We start from the raw sequence: 15,632 nt of genomic DNA on the forward strand, positions 1-15,632 counted from the left end.
AGTTTGTGGGCATAAAATGGCAGCAGCAAGCACAGAAACAAGTTGACTGACGAAACATGGTAGAGGCCTTTGTCCTGCAGTGTACTGACGACGACCTCGATGATGATGAAGATGATGATGATGATGATGATGATGATGATTGTACACATTGAGCTTTGCGGTTTGCCTTTATGGCTGACATTGTAATCGAGCTGTCGCACTTTCAGCGAATCTATGCTTTCTGAGCCTCAGTTACACAAATATATAGCGTTCTCACATTCCAGATCAGCGAGCAGCGAGAACTGTTCAATAGAGAGCAGCGGGGCTCCGCCAAAAGTGCTGAAGAGGACGTAGTTTCTTCTCACGCCCACACTTTTGGTGCAATCAAATGAACCGAGGGCGATAAACTTATTTAGCGTATTTGAAAGTTCATGCAGAACTACCATGCAAAAGAATAAAAACATAGCGACATCGACCATAATGTCGGTCCTTGTAGACCACGAAGCTTTACCAAATGCTAAACCACGTCAGTCATCCTTTAAGTGCATAAGACGTAGCGATCACTTGCGAATGCGTTGCGATTTATGCTTTTGTTTCACGTGCCGCTAAATTGGCCTAATGGTTGTCAGGATCTCCAGAAACATTGATCTTTCCTTTGCTCCTTCCTCATAAAAACTATAGACGTAGGTCCATACTGCTAATAGAGATGACGTACTATTCATTGGTTTGTTCACAAAAGTGTTTTGGGTCTTAAAGCTCGTTCTTTTCAGACCGAGGAGGGCCACGCCCACGTCGGAATCATCAGGTTGAGCTTTGTGGTGTCATCGTAGACCTTCCAAACTGCCCGTACCTAATCTTGATAAGAGGCGCTTTGCATCATCATCTGCCAGTGAAGACATTTTTTTTTATCAAGGTTGGCAAGAGTCACGGGACAGCCCGCCAGCATGAAAGTTCCCTTTCAGGGTTAGTTTTATTGAGACAATACGGAGTGGAATAAGTGCCAGTTTGCAGTAAACGTAGCGTGTCCGCCTGAGCCTTGTTCAACTTCACGTGTGGAAGTGCACATTGTCTACGCCCCAAGTAATAATATTTTGTGGTATCGTTGTGCGTAACAAAACGACCTTTATCATCCCCAGAATGCTAGTTAGCGTTGAATCGGGTCTGGCCGGTACGGCAACCAAATCTTCGTGCCAGGTCATTCGTCCACTCGTTGAGATTGACCCGAGTGCACTGGACATGGGTTTTCTCAAGCATAAATTTCCGTGTAGGTCAATCAACAGAGTAGATAAAACAGGCCGTGGTTAACTAGGCGGAAGAGAGAGTGCAGGGAAATAATTGCAACCTAAATATAAACTGGTGATGGAGAGAAGATAACGAAGAGCCTCACGAGTCTCACACTCTTGTTTCCTTTCTAAAGATTGTCATCTGTGAACTTACTATACAAACGCGTTTTAAAGAGGTTATTCCTTTTGAGTGTAATTTATACCATTAGTCTGTGAACTGCAGTCTTCAAACTAAACGAGAACACGTCTTAACTAGGGCTAGCAACCATAGGTGGCATGCGTGCCTTGACTCCGTTCCAGATGGCGAAAAGGTCTCCCTTCGACCAGGCCGTGGTGATCGTTGGAATGATCGTGAAGGGAACCAGGTAGAGCAGAGCCGGCTGGGCGTTCCTCATCAGCTCCAAAGCTAGGAACGTAGCCACCATGCCCAGGCCATACGCTGCAAGTACGGTAGCCGTTTGTCGTGAGAAAAGTCTCTAAACTTGGCACAGAATCACGTAGAAGATGTGCTTGTGTAAGGACTAGTTGGAACGCTATGTTTCTTTCTATATATATTGCTCTTGCTGTCTGCTGTCTTTGTGAACTTTGCAGCACAGCTTTTTCCGTAATAATATTATAATAATTGTATTATTACTATAATTACTAATATAATATTAATAATAATAATAATAATAATAATAATAATGGCCCTTTAATACTTTTTTCTAATCATCAAACTCCGGCGTAATTCAATGGGAGAGCTTCATACGCCGCCCGCACTTTCCGCGCCGCGGCGCTGGCGCAAATAGAGGGGGCGAGGAAGCCGGCTCGGCCGGCTGCTTCGCTGGCCGCCATTAGCGGAGTGCTGGGGGTCGTGCGGATCACCCTCATTTTTTCGCTTTTCGGGGTATATTCATGTTGACAGGGATGCCCAACACCTGCTGCGTGCCGGGCTCTCACTCTGGACACAAGGGCACCGTCGAAAAATTTTTCCTGTTCTATTTACCAGCCAACGCAGAACAATGCGACAGGTGGAAATGTGCGATCTCGCGACAGGAGACTTATTTCGTTCTACTCGACGAACGCTCGCGTGTGTAGAAAAACTCTTCGAAGCCATTGACATTGTACGTGCGAATGTGTGCACAGTGAGCAGAGTCATCGTTTCGGTACCCCAAGAACGACCGAGACTGGTGGAAGACGCCGTACCAAGGATTTTCGAAGGTTTGCCTTCTTACCTCTCCAAACCAAAACAGCGTTCACGTGCAACGAAGCACACACCTCGAAATGGCTGCGAGAGCTCGGATTGTGATGGGACAGTCGCGAATGCAGACGTCTCCAGTGCATCGGACGAACAAATCGATGGTAAGTCCACATCTGGCACAAAGCTTGCAAGTATCCCATCCGCTCACTACGCTAACCAAATTGGTTCCTTTCCTTATTATTTTTGCACTTTCTCACTCTTTTCAGATGTTGTGAGAACAGAGAATCGCAATGGCTATGCTGATGCTTAGTGTCAAACAGAGGTCACCGTCTGTTTAGCATCAGAGCTGCAGAGGTGAAGGCCCAACTTGTATTCCCCAGTGGCACAATCGGTTAGCGCACCGTACTTATACGAAGGCCCAACTTCGCATCGTGAAGCAACTGCTTCAATTATGCCAGTGGAAACTTTTTTCATTGATTTTAGTTGCGTCGCTCACTTCATCTCCCAACTTTCAACCACGGTTTATGAAATGCAGATTTGAATAAACTTTGTGCCAGTGCTCACGACAATTTGGAATTCTCGACGAGTGCCAGTGATTTCAGCAAAAATAACTATATGCTGACATCATTGTCCATATTTTCTTGCAAGGCGTAGCGTAGTTGCCTAATTCAAAATGTTACCCACTGCTATAGGTAAGTGGTGCACAGATTTGTTTCCGTTAGGCAGAAATGTCTCGCACAAGAAAAGCTCAAGTTGGATTGAAAGAGATATCAAGTACAACGGAATCGTTTACACTAAACAACTGGGTTGAAGGCTATGAGCGCGTAGCAGGATCAAAGTGACTAATTAGAACGCGGACTTAGAAGTCGTGGTCATTGGAAGAGTACATGGAAATGAAAAAAAAAAAACGCTGCTTATATCAACCCTCGGCTGCGTATCAAAACTGCATGCGTAAAATCAAAAGCTTTCGTTTCGAAATAGCACATAGGGCCTATATATGGCAGATCCCAACTGTTTCACAATAATAATAGCTGCTATGATTTGTTAGCAAGAACACGAAAATGAGAATATCTGAAGAAGTTTATTTGGTTGGAAACGCTTCGGCGAGTGCGCTACAGCCCTGACAAGCGCTGCCGATCGATGCCCTCCTGCTGACGGTGGCACCCAAGGAGGCCACGTTTGTCCACATATGAAACTTTCGCGGGTGTTTCATGACCAGAAAAAAGGACCATGGTATCGTTTAGGAGATCAAACCACTTTATGATTATACGGAACGGAAGGACTGAAAAAATCAAGACTACATAGTGTTCTTTGACGTGTACTGTGATAGCGTAGTAAACAGGCCACTGCATGCCGCCTTCAACAGACATGCGACCACCGTTGCTGTGAATTCCGAGGTTTTTTTCATGTTCGCTTCATCGCAATACTATCCGCTTATTTTTCTGATGCGTTTTTGGGTACATTGTTAACTAAAAGCGTGAAAGTAACTTCCACAGTAGTTAAAAACGTGCTTCATCTGAAAACATAAAAAAACTTTTCAGGGATTACACCTCTCGTTGTAGCTGCGGTCAACACCTTGTGGACAAAATCAATACAAGGGAAACGCCAAGGCCTTAACGCGTGGCCAAATAAACTATTTCCTATATAAAGCATCATGGACGCTTTATACATTGCCGCTTTGACGCCGCCAGTCAGCTGCCGGAGATAGCAGGGGATATTCGTAATTCTCAGTGCTCTAGCAACACTAGATGAGTTCATGCATGTTTTCAAGGGCGCCGTCGCGGCATTGCCTGCTGGCGCTTCCATAGGGAGAGGCCACGAGGCTGAGCCAAAGTAGTTCGCGGAGCTTTCAGAGAGACAACCGCATTTCTATTTCCCACTGCGATTACAAGAACACAAGTCCGATATCAAAACCACGTTTTTTTTTTCGCACTACCTGTGCAATGCTGCATGCGCTGCATTCCACGGCTCATTTCTTCAGCCACTGGTACCGTGAACTTAGCTCTTGTTAGCGCGGCACATGTGGCGATGAAAAAAGAAGCACGACAGGGACGTCTACAAAGGTAGGCACTACCTTTCTAGACGTTAGACGTTAGATGTTTCTAGATGTTAGCGCGGCACATGTGCCGCGCTAACATGAGCTAAGTTCATGGATAACAAACTCGCCCGAGCCACAACACTTTTCGGCGAAGGGTGCACACACATCCGTTTTCACAATTGTGCATGCCAACGTCTTCCAAAATAAACAAGGCCTGTACATGTGCATGAACGATGCGCCGCAAACCAAACAATAATATTGATTGGGCGTTTTGATTGTGCACGGAGAAAACGTCCCTTGTAATTCTCTTTTTATATTTTGCATTTAAAAATTTGCCTTAACAAGCCTTGCGAAGTCATTACAGAACGGATATAGTCAAAAACTACCTAACATCGCTGAAAAGTGATGATATGTTACTGGTTTTGTTTTCGTGCCCAACAAAACATGGCGGATGGAGCTGAAAGCATTGTCGGCATTTGACTCTGTACATATTCAATATGTTCTACAGGACATGTATTCTTACGCTATATTTATATTTATGTCAACAATACAGAAACCAGTGAACATTCACTCGATGGTATACAAATGGTACTTACATACGCACGCAATATAGAAGTAAAATCTCCTGCCCAGTGCGAACAGGTCAAACGTGTGGCAGTAGGATATCAGCATACCTGAAAGTGTCAGGGCATCTCAGTAAACAAATAAGACCTAGACAATGTAACAAAACTTGCTGAGATCCTTATATGACGCTTCTAACAGCAATATTTTAGCCAACCAAACTTTCTGGTTTCTGGTGCTTTCTGCAGCGGCATACACGTGCCAAATATCTGCAAATCATTCGCTAATAAACAGACATGACCCTAATACGAATACACTTGTGAGACCACAATAATACATTTTCGCCTAATTAGTAAAGTTGTGCATTACTTTTATGGGCTGGTGATTTATCAACGAAATCGACTTTGAGCGAGTCAGTTGAAGAGAATTATTTAATATTTTCTCGATTACTTTTGCCTTAAACATGGCATTTCCACTTTGCTTGCGGCATAAAAAATTACGAATAGAAACTGAAAATAACAATGGCAGGTTAATCGGAGTGCCGAACGTCAAGCATAGGGGTATTAATAAGGACATACAAAACGACAATATTATGTTGCAGTAATACGCTTTTAACAATATGTTTTGTAAATGTAGTGTACACATGAGGTGTGCATAGATAGTGAACACTTGATAAAGTAGTTTCAGTGTCTTTCAAAAGTAATATATAGACATATCATTACTCTTGGGTGGCCTTGATTTTCAATTTGCATAGCTTGATCAAAATTCAAGATTTTGAAAATCTAGGTAATGTAAATAACCACGGTGTAGGAGCGATTTTCAATCACTGATACTAAGTCTAGGAAAAGTAATAAGCACCCCTGTCCAATATTTTCAAATTTACATCGTTTATACAAACGCAGAAGAATGTGCGATGAGAGGCAGCCTGGAGAATCACGTCTGGGCGGTTAACAGTATTTTGAACATTCGATTGGTGATAAGCGTCATTAGAGCTGTCCGACTTTCGACGTTGTGCCCTTGCCTGGCGCCAATATGTCCCCGAGGCCCAAGATGGAGAACTTCATCTGGAAGCACTTAGAGTAGCCACTCCGGTAGATCCTGGGGAACTTGATCACCATTGGCAGGACCTCTCTGACCCCGGAACCTTTGGCCACTTCGACCATCACGCTTTCGCGGTTCTGCACTCAAATACATTAGATAGCAATTCGTTTGTTTCCTAAATCGTTACTACCTCTGCCGTTCTCGGTGTTGTAAACGTTACCGAAAATTGTAACTGAATTTGTTACTCGTTTCTGAAACAAAACAAAAATGTAAATGTAAATGGAAAAATGTAACGTGATACAGTTAGCGTTGCCAAATAAAAAGAACGTTACATATACCGTTGCTCCGCAATGATAAGCTCTAATAAATGTGTTTTTGTAGCAAAACAAACAATAAAAATTTTCAGACCCCAAAGTTATGCTTCACTTAAAACGTGTAATCCAAACAATGATCATACACAAAATGCTCGATTTTCTATAAATATTTATGCAAATTTAGTGTGCCGGACCCTATCGATGTTATAAAAAGATGCCTGTATACTATAGAGTTACATTCGATGGCTTCTACTGTGGCACACGGTGAAGCCATTTTTCTCTATGTGGCATTATATACAATACCAGATTCAATCATGCACTCTATCTGAAGAGAAAGAATCACCGAACTCTAAAAAAATTCACGTTGATCGCCCTTTACAAGTTCTAACAGGAGCTCCAGTGGAGATCGTTGAAATCAAAACTAGTGGTCATTATTGGCCTCAGAAATAACCCACCACGCGCCAAAAAGCAATCACGAAGGCCTGCATTCGCACTTACTTTGGGGAGGGGGAAGACAATTGCACGTCTAAGACCCCAGTTATCTTTTTGTCAGCACGTGTCGTCATGTTTTGGCTACCGACAGCCATGCACATGTGCGTATGATACCTACGCAAAAAAAAGCCCCTTTTGACGGTGGGCTTGGCCTAGCGAAAAAATTGCGCAAGTATGTCGCAGTGAAGAAATGCTTTAACGGCCTTGTCATAAAAAAATGCAAGCATAAACAACTTCTGTTCACTTTACCCTGCAACGTGGCACCGCACGTTGCCGAAAAAAGTTAGACTAAGTACGCTACCCATTACAGTTCCGAAGTTGTAACGACTACGTTACTAAGTTACCGAAAAAAGCAACGCATTACCAGTAACGGCGTTACTTGTAACGCGTTACCGCCAACACTGGCGTTCTTATACCGTACATTGTAGTTCTTAGGGTCCTCTGTTCCTTATCGTAAAAACTATTTGCGTCACACAATAATTAAGCTAGCCGATTACGTAATTCCATTTTAATGGCAGGAAAAGAATAATTAACAAGCGAAATAATAATTCAGTTTTAATGGCACGAGAAAAATATTTATCTAGCCGATTACATATATTATAGTTCTGTTTAGCTTCACGTAGCAGGCACATTTATGTTACATTATTGCTACAATTTTGATTTTTGTTTTTCGCTAAATGATACGCTAAAAATTGTGGGCACGTTACATTCTCAATCAAATACTAAATTCGCATCAAGTTATGATTTTCAGTTTTTTCTAACGTAAGATTAGCTGCACGTTGTAATCACGGGCACGCAATATTAGTGAAAGTACGGAATACACCGGGATGTCTTGGTGCGTCTAGGATTATTCGACATATTGGCAAACATTTTCATTCGCTACTCTGCACATATCGAAACTCGTTCGCTGTAGCAGGAATCGTTGGGAAGTACGCACACTAATGAATGATCCGTAAAATTGCTGTCCCACGGGAACCACGACCGATGACAAGTGTCGTCCAGGGGCTACAAAAGTATATAGCCGATCTTTCATAAAATCTCGGGAAATTCCGTGTGTACCATTGCATGCCATCAACATATATTTTGAGTAATTTATTTGGTGCCAGGCAGAATCGAAATCTCGCCGAAAATCTTCAAACAAACTACTGCAATACCTACTGCACTTCCACCAATTACGCGGAGCCCTTTCTTAAGGCGACAATAGATGTAACGAGAAAAAATGTTAGAAACGTTTAGTTTACGAGTTATATATGACGTATGAAAAGCAGAACCTTCAATAGCACATTTCGATCCACCCTAAGGAAAAGATTAAGAAATCCTGTAAGGAATCATGCCATGACCAGCATTGAGGGCGTCATGTAACCGTGCAGATGCAAAACGGTACTGCCAAAAATCACGATCTCTCGGTGACGAACTTCCAATGCTGCAGGAGATTTTCCGAGCGCCAATTCCTTAAGCGTGATTTCCTGTATCGCGATCACAAATGTTAGCGCTCGCATTATAGGAAAACATTTTACACTTCGGGAAAGTTAACCATCCCAGGTGAGGGCAATGATGGATAACAATAAAACACAATGAGTGTTTCCGACAGGATGACTTACCGCGCGCAAGAAAGGCGTAATGAAGACGAAGAAGACGTCGTACACCAGCAGGAGCATCAAGAGTAAGGAGAGGAGCTGCAAGGATGAAATCACGCATGAGAAATTATTGAATTGCTAAGTAAAATAAATGATGGGGCATTAAGACCTAAAAAAATTGCTAAGTTTCCACGGAGTGAACGATTATGAGTGGGGCGAAGCGTCCGTTAGTCCGTCCGCCCATTCGTGCGTCCATACGACCGTCCACGCGTCTGTCTGTCTGTCTATCTGTCTGTATATATGTCCGTCCTACCATCCGTCCGTTCATCTAGTGAACACTCCAAACGCCACCACCTCGCATCTTTTCATAATACATTCAACATATAGAAAGTACCGCCACCCAGCGGAAATTCCAAGGATTAAGCGTGTGGTGGCCAGCTATACGATGCCTATAGCACTACTACATACATCGGGAACGCATGGCCCACGGCTCAAAGAACTTCGCCCCTCATATAAGGGAATGATTAGGAGGCACACCATAGTGGGAGACTCGGGGTTAGTTTCGTCCACCGGAGGTTCTGTAATGCGCAGTAAATCAAAGTGCACGGGTGATCCCACATTCGGACCCCATCGAAACGCGACCTCAGTGCAGTGTACCGTGACTTCGAGCGCCGTTGTCACTCGTTAAGCTGGGAACTTGACGTGCAATGTTCGGGAGGGAGATGTCCTAGAATTTCACACAACAGTTCAGGAGGTGACAGTAAGTCTAGGAACGAACAATAACAGCAACCAACAGCAAGTTTTGAAAGTACGTTCATAAACACTGTCGCAAGCTAAGAAAGGTCTTTATCTCTTTATCTACACGACGCAAATATGCTCGTCTCATCAAATGCTATCATCATATTACTTCATAATAGAAAGTTGGCGACACGTATCCAGGAACACACAATACTTCCTCATAAATCTGCATATAGGACAGCGTATATCTATGCAAATACCTTGAGGTTGGGCAGGTGGATGCTTTTGAGCATGTTGACGCAAAAGGCGACACCGAGCAGATCCTGAAGGATCCAGCCAAACGTCTCGTTGCGGCGCAGCAAGAACCAAGTGACGGCCACAGACATGCCAAACACCAGAAGGACCACATGCCTGACTTCCATGCGCGTCTGACAACACGCTGCCATCTGTGCTGGCACCCTTTAAAATCACAAAACGAATTATGCTGCAGTATAGCAGACCATGAAATCACGTTACAGAGTCTACAAATTGTGTTTACGTTACAATTTCGTGCACATAAGATATTATATCTTGCACATCAGGATGGGCAGAAAGAAAAAAGTTTATCTTTTTAAATACATAATCAGTTTCCCTTTAAAACATATCTTGTCCTATTAGTCAGATCATTGTCACGCATTATAAATTACACATAGCTCCAACACGTTTTGATCACTTCTGGCAGGCGATTGACATGTTTGTGGCGCACATGTCTGCAGATTTTCCTGCGGTGCAGGAGCAGAGACTCCGATTCTTGCTTTGAATTCATCGATACCCGTATCAATTTGGGCCTTAGGCTTCTTCTCAACCTCACCCCAGTCGAAGAAATCACTGGACGTCAAGACTTCCTATAGATCATTTTAGGCGATAAAGACTTCCAAACTGGCAGCCTACAAAAACGTTTGTTGAAATCGTGCATCTGCTATACATAAAATGAGAGGTGCGATGAATTTCCCGACTGTGTACGAAACAAAATTGTTTGAACTGGTTAGTGATTATAAACATAATAAACAATTTTAATGACAAGTTATTTTTCGCAAGCTTGCTACCTATGCAAATACAAATGTGAGTGAGTGAGTGAGTGAGTGAGTGAGTGAGTGAGTGAGTGAGTGAGTGAGTGAGTGAGTGTGTGTGTGTGTGTGCGTGCGTGCGTGCGTGCTTGTGCTGTTCGTCTTCCAACCTGCAACGTACATTCGCTAATCACATTTTCTACAGTGAATATAGATAGCCTGTGATAGGTACTAACAGGTCCAAAATGAAGGCGACACCTGCACAAAACAGGTCACCTACCATTGCAAATAATGCAAGCCATTTCATACAATAGGTTCGTAAGGACGAAAGTAGCTGTGTCCTCTTTTTCTTTAGCTTTATATGAGCGCCGGTTGAATGGTTCATTACTAAAAACACATAACGCCATCCACCTCCAAGCTACAGAGTCTGGCACACAGACGTCGATTATCGACTGCCTAAAAAGAGCACCGGAGTGGTTGCAGTTTTTGTAACACGAAGCAGCTAAAAGAAAACCAGCAGGTAATGAAGGCAGGGCAGATATAAGGGACGTTAACTGTACTGCCTTCATTGTACTGGTTTAAATGTATTTCTAGTAATTATATCTCATGTCGAGAATTGGACGAAGTGTCATCTAGTCGGAATGTAATGACAGTACAAAGAAAAAGACAAGATTCCGACCAAGAGGCTGCCAAAAATATAATAAAGAGACGTAACGATTCCACACGGAAGACTTGTTCACTGTAGGCTTCCATGTAGAAGCCGAAAGGTCGTTTTAATATATTTTCGATGCCCTCTTGGTCGCCGTCCTGTCGTTTTTTTTTCTACAATGTAATTATAACATAGATGTCAGGAATGAAATGTCGACAAAAATTCACTCGCTGATGGCAGAGACCAAGTTTGCAATCTTCGGATGACGCACACGATGCTCTTACCAACGGAGCTACCACCGCAGTCGTTCCCTCGAACAAATTATCGGGTATTCATGTGCATGAAATATGGGAGTGTGCTGGTTTCCATTGAAGTTGTGCCAAAAAATGAGACGAGCCCTCGAAATGGCCTCCTTTCAGGCAGCAGCAATGTATCACACAGTAGCTCGTCTAACACAAAGTTTTTCAGAGATGAAGAATCATGGACAACGGGTTGTAGCTGGCGGAAACGTTTCCTCAGGTGATCTCGTCTTCTTTAAAAGATGCCTAAAACACTCCGAGTTCAACGACGAGATAGTTGTTAAAGAAATCACTATACCGTCTTTGAACTAACCTTCCCTAGCCTCCCTACATAAGCTATTCCTCCCCGCCACTTCATTCTATCTAAAGCACGCGAACTATAGGTCAGCACTAAGCGGTGACCCTATCGGTATTTCTTGTTTTTAGGCTACACATGTTATAACTATCTGCGGAGCACAAAACGAAGTGAAATGAGTTAATCACGTACTATATAGTCACGCGAGACAAGGCTTAACCAGCGTGCGACTGTATGGGAAAAGAAGGTAGAATAAAATTCACAACTGATACGCTTCGCATACGGGCCAATCCAGAGTTCGCCTCCTCATGACGTAACGTGAACAGAGTACTGGCATCACGAATCGGGTCGAAAAAATGGTGAACGCTATAGTAGTGCATAAGGCATCATTCACACAGCCGTCATGAGGCTTCATCGCATCGCCGACAGGGCACAGCTTTTCCCAACGAGGAAGAATTTCTCCCTCGTTTTCGCTTCAATAAAGATTTGACAACGACATTGAGCGGTAACCTACGCTTTCGTCACCAGCGCGGCGACAGAGCCCCGTCTTTACAGAATGGACCAATCAGGTATCTTCACTCAATGCGTCGCCTGTTTCTCAATCGCATGCATATTTCTTCGTCACCGAACTTCACGTGGGCGTCCCTGTCCCCCCTTACAAAGAAACAACAGCATCATATTACTGCTCAGCATCAAAACAACAGACATTTGTTCGCCATGGCAGCCAGTGTGATGACTATCTCTCTTTTGGCGCGTTGCATTAACATAAGCGTCGTGTTCCTGGTATGCTACTGAACAGCTTATTGCTTACGCAAGCACTACACAGGTGAAAAGCTGCTTAACTCATTTAATTGATGATTTTGATGATTAATATGTGGGGTTTAACGTCCCAAAACCATCATATGATTATGAGAGACGCCGTAGTGGAGGGCTGCGGAAATTTCGACCACCTGGAATTCTTTAACGTACACCCAAATCTGAGCACACGGGCCTGAAACATTTCCGCCTCCATCGAAAATGCAGCCGCCGCAGCCGGGATTCGAGCCCGCGACCTGCAGGTCAACAGCCGAGTACCATAGCCACTAGACCACCACGGCGGGGCTGTTTAACTCATTTAGGTAATGCATAATTTTGATATCGTTTTAATGCTGCTTACGCATTCAAGGGAACAGTGAGACAAGGGGGCACCTAAACGTGCTTCTATCGAAGTTACCGCCGCATTTGCCTCTTTGTGCACAAACCCGTGGCGCCTGTTCTACGATTTTTCTTCTGTGACGGTGATGCCATGGAGCGTCTGGAGCCTTTGTGATTGATGCCTAATGCGCTCGCTCTTTGTATATTCGGAGGTTTTTGTTTTAGGGGTGGTATATGATGGTAACTGTCTTGAAACACCCAAGACCACTGGTATAAGTATTGATGACAAGACAACTACGTACAAGAAATTTTAATGTCTTCAAGGCTGCGTAGAGTTCACGCCTTGTTTGCAAAGTCTTCCAGCTGAACAATGACTGAAAATACATATAGTGAAATATTACCTCGATCTCCCGACGCTGATGTGGTTGACGAGTGGCTCCAGACAGGAAATCAGTGCAACTGCGGATGCCATGGCGAACGTGATGACCAGGCAGTGCACTGGAACGTATGTGAACAAAACGCGGGCAGGGTTACCCTCAAACAGTTCTGTTTTATTTTCACGTGGAAGTAGCGCAAGACCAGAAGGTGCCAGTGTCATTGAGCAGTAAAATGCTTATGTATTCTGCGAATGATACATACCTAGGCATAAAACAATTAACGGCAGTGCACGAAAGACAAAAATGAGAGAAAAAGTGCGTTCTTTCAAGAAAGATTGGCCAAGCTTGTGAGCGTCCGCTGAACTTGTTGAACACAAATAATTTGCAGTGTGTGCAAATTGTAGCCTTCGGAATTCGTAAACACTATGATTTACTTAAATACGCCGATTGTTTGTATTTAAGTTTTTGTTTGTTTTATATATTATTTTTGGCTCTTTCGTCCCGCGTCTCATGGTTCTCGGTCGACTTGGCTGGTCGGTCTACGAAAGTGAACAGAGCACTCTCAATCATCCTCTTGTTCCCAGCTTTAAAGCGGTAGCAATGGCACCTTCCTGTAGGGTTCTAGCGCATTAACGTAGCTTAAGCTGCACCTCAACGTAGGACATTCCTTCCAGGAACGGAGCATGTTGTGCATTCGACAGTGGCTGTGATGATTACACGACAGCTGGACCTCGGATTATCTGATACCCGTAAGAAACGTTTGGAATCAAAAACAAGTAAGCAAACAGACAGCAGAAAGATATGTTCTCGTCGACACGCGTTTTCATATACTAAAGAGAACCATTGCAGAAATTTGACTTGCTGTCACACGTAGCCGAGTCTCGTGACCTGCGCAGAAACATCACTGACGACGTGATACCAGCTCCAAAACAAAGAGGAGAGGGAAATATTTTGCCTGGCATTGCATAATTATCGTGGTAGGCCAGTGTCAGTGTGGTTGGCGCAGGTCATTAGCGAAGCAGTAACCATCAACTTGCCTCATCATGGTTGTCACAACTACTGCCAGAACCACGGTACTCGACATAGAGCTTCATTGATGACGTCGTGTGTGACGTTTCTGTTGAAGTCACTTGACTTTTTCGCTTGCTACGTCAACCATAAGTGTAGCTATTGCGCTCTTTACCCCATAAGAACGAGAAAAAGGTTTGTAACTCTTTTCCGTGAGCCTTGACTCAGAAAGGTTCTCCCTCCGTGGTCCTGACTTACCACTCTCTCTTTGTGTATTGTTATACTCCTCGGCGAGAGTATACCAATATACAAAGAGAGTTTCGCTGCTTCTCTAAAGAGAGTAAAAAAAAGTCAAATGACTCTTTTCTTCTTTACGAAGCAGGATATGGAAACGCACTTTATGGGCGTCGTCGCCTTACCGAGGTAGCGGTAGAAGTAGTAGAGCACGAGGAGCATGACACTCATGTGCATGACGAACATGACGATGAGCTTTGGAGAGACGGCGAAAGAGAACTCCTCCTCCATCTCCTGCATGCTCTCCGTGAAGTCAGAGTTTTCTGACGGCACACCCACGGATACTGAAGAGTGTTTTCTGTCAGAGGAAATACGGGGACACATGTCTCATGTACGCGGCCCCCAACCCAAAAATGACTCTCTTCGGCGCATTTCTTATTAATTTTAAGTAAGTTTGCTCATAAGTTACTCAGTCATGACAGGGCTCAAACAATTTTTTTCGTGAGGTATGCGCTGTAGCTACCATGTGTTGACAGATAACCATGAAACAAAGCTGTATTGGAAAATTGGCGTCCGGAATATAGTCATATTGCAGGAAGGTATTGATATATTGTGAGAATAATGGCATAACGTGCTTTTTAATAGTGACGCATACATGAGATATGGGAAAGATCTTCTAAATGTAAATGTCAGCTTACATTTTGCCCAACCCACACTCCCCAACCCCCTCAACCTTGATTTTACTGCTGTCGTTGTTTCTGGCCGTTGATTGAGTAAGCTTCGTGACTGCGGTCCCTTAGCTGAGGTGAGTTTGAGACCCCGGGTATGAGAAAGAATGCGCGCGTATTTACGCTTAATCCGATATAATGCAACAAAACTTAGACATAGATCAGTGTTAACCGTCTGTTGATTGTTAGCCAGGTTAACATGTATAAATGGTAGAGGAGATTCTACGAATGCCAATGCGCTCAGAAAACGGCGGCTCATGAGCATGGTTGTTATAAAGAGCCCTCTTGTAATGGGTTGGGGACCTGTGCATCAACTTGACCCATCTTTTTTTATTCGGTCCAACTTCTTGCCTACCTTACTTTTGTCTTGCTCATACAAGTGCGCTTTGCTTTATTACTTTGTTAGCAGGACACCCATGAACAATCAAAATTAGTGTACATGGTACAAGGTAAGCGTACGCGTATAGGCAGATTCAACCCTAATGGAAACCGAGAGACAGTCGATCCAAACAAGGTATATAGCGAACGCTCTTTGTAGTTTTTACCTGGATTGTAATAGTTAGGATATGCATGTGAAGAAATGAAGCGGACAGAAAAGACAACCTGTCACCAAACGCGGCCGAACTTGCAACTATCGGATCACACAATTCATTAGACAC

The 15,632-nt window shown here is 43.7% G+C and overlaps 1 protein-coding gene across 4 annotated transcripts in view; it reads right to left on the reverse strand.

The window, feature by feature from the left end:
* Positions 1-15,632, reverse strand: part of LOC119184355 (uncharacterized) — a 32,443-nt gene that overhangs the window by 5,194 nt on the left and 11,617 nt on the right. For 2 of the 4 annotated variants that reach the window (XM_075890469.1, XM_075890468.1), the window contains 5 exons: positions 13,028-13,124; positions 9,464-9,662; positions 8,490-8,564; positions 5,077-5,154; positions 1,434-1,701 (listed from right to left, as the gene is read on the reverse strand). In XM_075890469.1, the coding sequence (XP_075746584.1) occupies positions 1,511-1,701; positions 5,077-5,154; positions 8,490-8,564; positions 9,464-9,662; positions 13,028-13,124 (640 nt within the window). In that variant the 3' untranslated portion in view covers positions 1,434-1,510. Of the gene's footprint in view, positions 1-1,433; positions 1,702-5,076; positions 5,155-5,995; positions 6,220-8,489; positions 8,565-9,463; positions 9,663-13,027; positions 13,125-15,632 lie in introns of those variants that run through there. The other 2 variants (XR_012894425.1, XM_075890470.1) reach the window with 2 other exon arrangements.

Source organism: Rhipicephalus microplus, chromosome 3 (genome assembly GCF_043290135.1).
Source record: "Rhipicephalus microplus isolate Deutch F79 chromosome 3, USDA_Rmic, whole genome shotgun sequence".
Lineage (NCBI taxonomy): Eukaryota > Metazoa > Arthropoda > Arachnida > Ixodida > Ixodidae > Rhipicephalus > Rhipicephalus microplus.